This window comes from Otolemur garnettii, unplaced genomic scaffold (genome assembly GCF_000181295.1).
Source record: "Otolemur garnettii isolate 467f Iridium unplaced genomic scaffold, OtoGar3 scaffold00189, whole genome shotgun sequence".
NCBI lineage: Eukaryota > Metazoa > Chordata > Mammalia > Primates > Galagidae > Otolemur > Otolemur garnettii.
Genome location: NW_003852584.1, coordinates 1,546,109 through 1,546,740, shown reverse-complemented (window position 1 = coordinate 1,546,740; position 632 = coordinate 1,546,109). Strand labels below are relative to the sequence as shown.

The window sequence follows — 632 nt, the reverse complement described above, 5'->3', positions numbered from 1 at the left end:
ACACTGCACAAATTACCTTGTAAAACCACCCTTTCCTACTGGTAATTTTTCTACCTCAGCATGGTGACTCATGCCCGAAATTCCAGTACTTTGGGAGGCTGAGGTGAGAGGATTACTTGAGGCCGGGAATTAAAGATCAACTTACACAACATAGAAAGACCCTTCCTCTGACAAATAAAAAATAATAAATGTATTTTTAACCTGAGGGAGGTGGGCTGTTTTATCTCCTTTGTATGGCTCTATGAATGTTTAAATGCCTAAAATTTATTCAATCAAATTAACTCTATTATTTAACAAAAGATACAGACTTACATTATTTGTCCTCCAATGGTTGACTTGCCAGCATCTAAAAGTAACATCAACATGCAAGCCATAGGTTAAAAATAAAAACCAACAACTATATATGCAAACACAACTATAAGTGTCATTTAGTATATATAATTAAACCTTGCAAAATCAACTGAACTGTAGGAATTTGTGCCATAAACTGTAATTTGTGCTGTCTCCCTTGGAAAATGAGGCAGCTAAGACTCCCTATACCTCAATAATGACTTAGAAATACTTTACTGACAAAGAAGAAAAAAAGAATTTCTGAACAGTTTGCTCCCTGACCTTCAGCTAGTGGACACAGC

The 632-nt window shown here is 35.6% G+C and overlaps 1 protein-coding gene across 1 annotated transcript in view; it reads right to left on the bottom strand.

The window, feature by feature from the left end:
* Nucleotides 1-632, bottom strand: part of GSPT1 (G1 to S phase transition 1) — a 40,344-nt gene that overhangs the window by 18,196 nt on the left and 21,516 nt on the right. Inside the window, exon 5 of the mRNA XM_003800896.3 lies at nucleotides 313-346. Coding sequence (XP_003800944.1) covers nucleotides 313-346 — 34 coding nt within the window. The remainder of the gene's footprint in view (nucleotides 1-312; nucleotides 347-632) is intronic.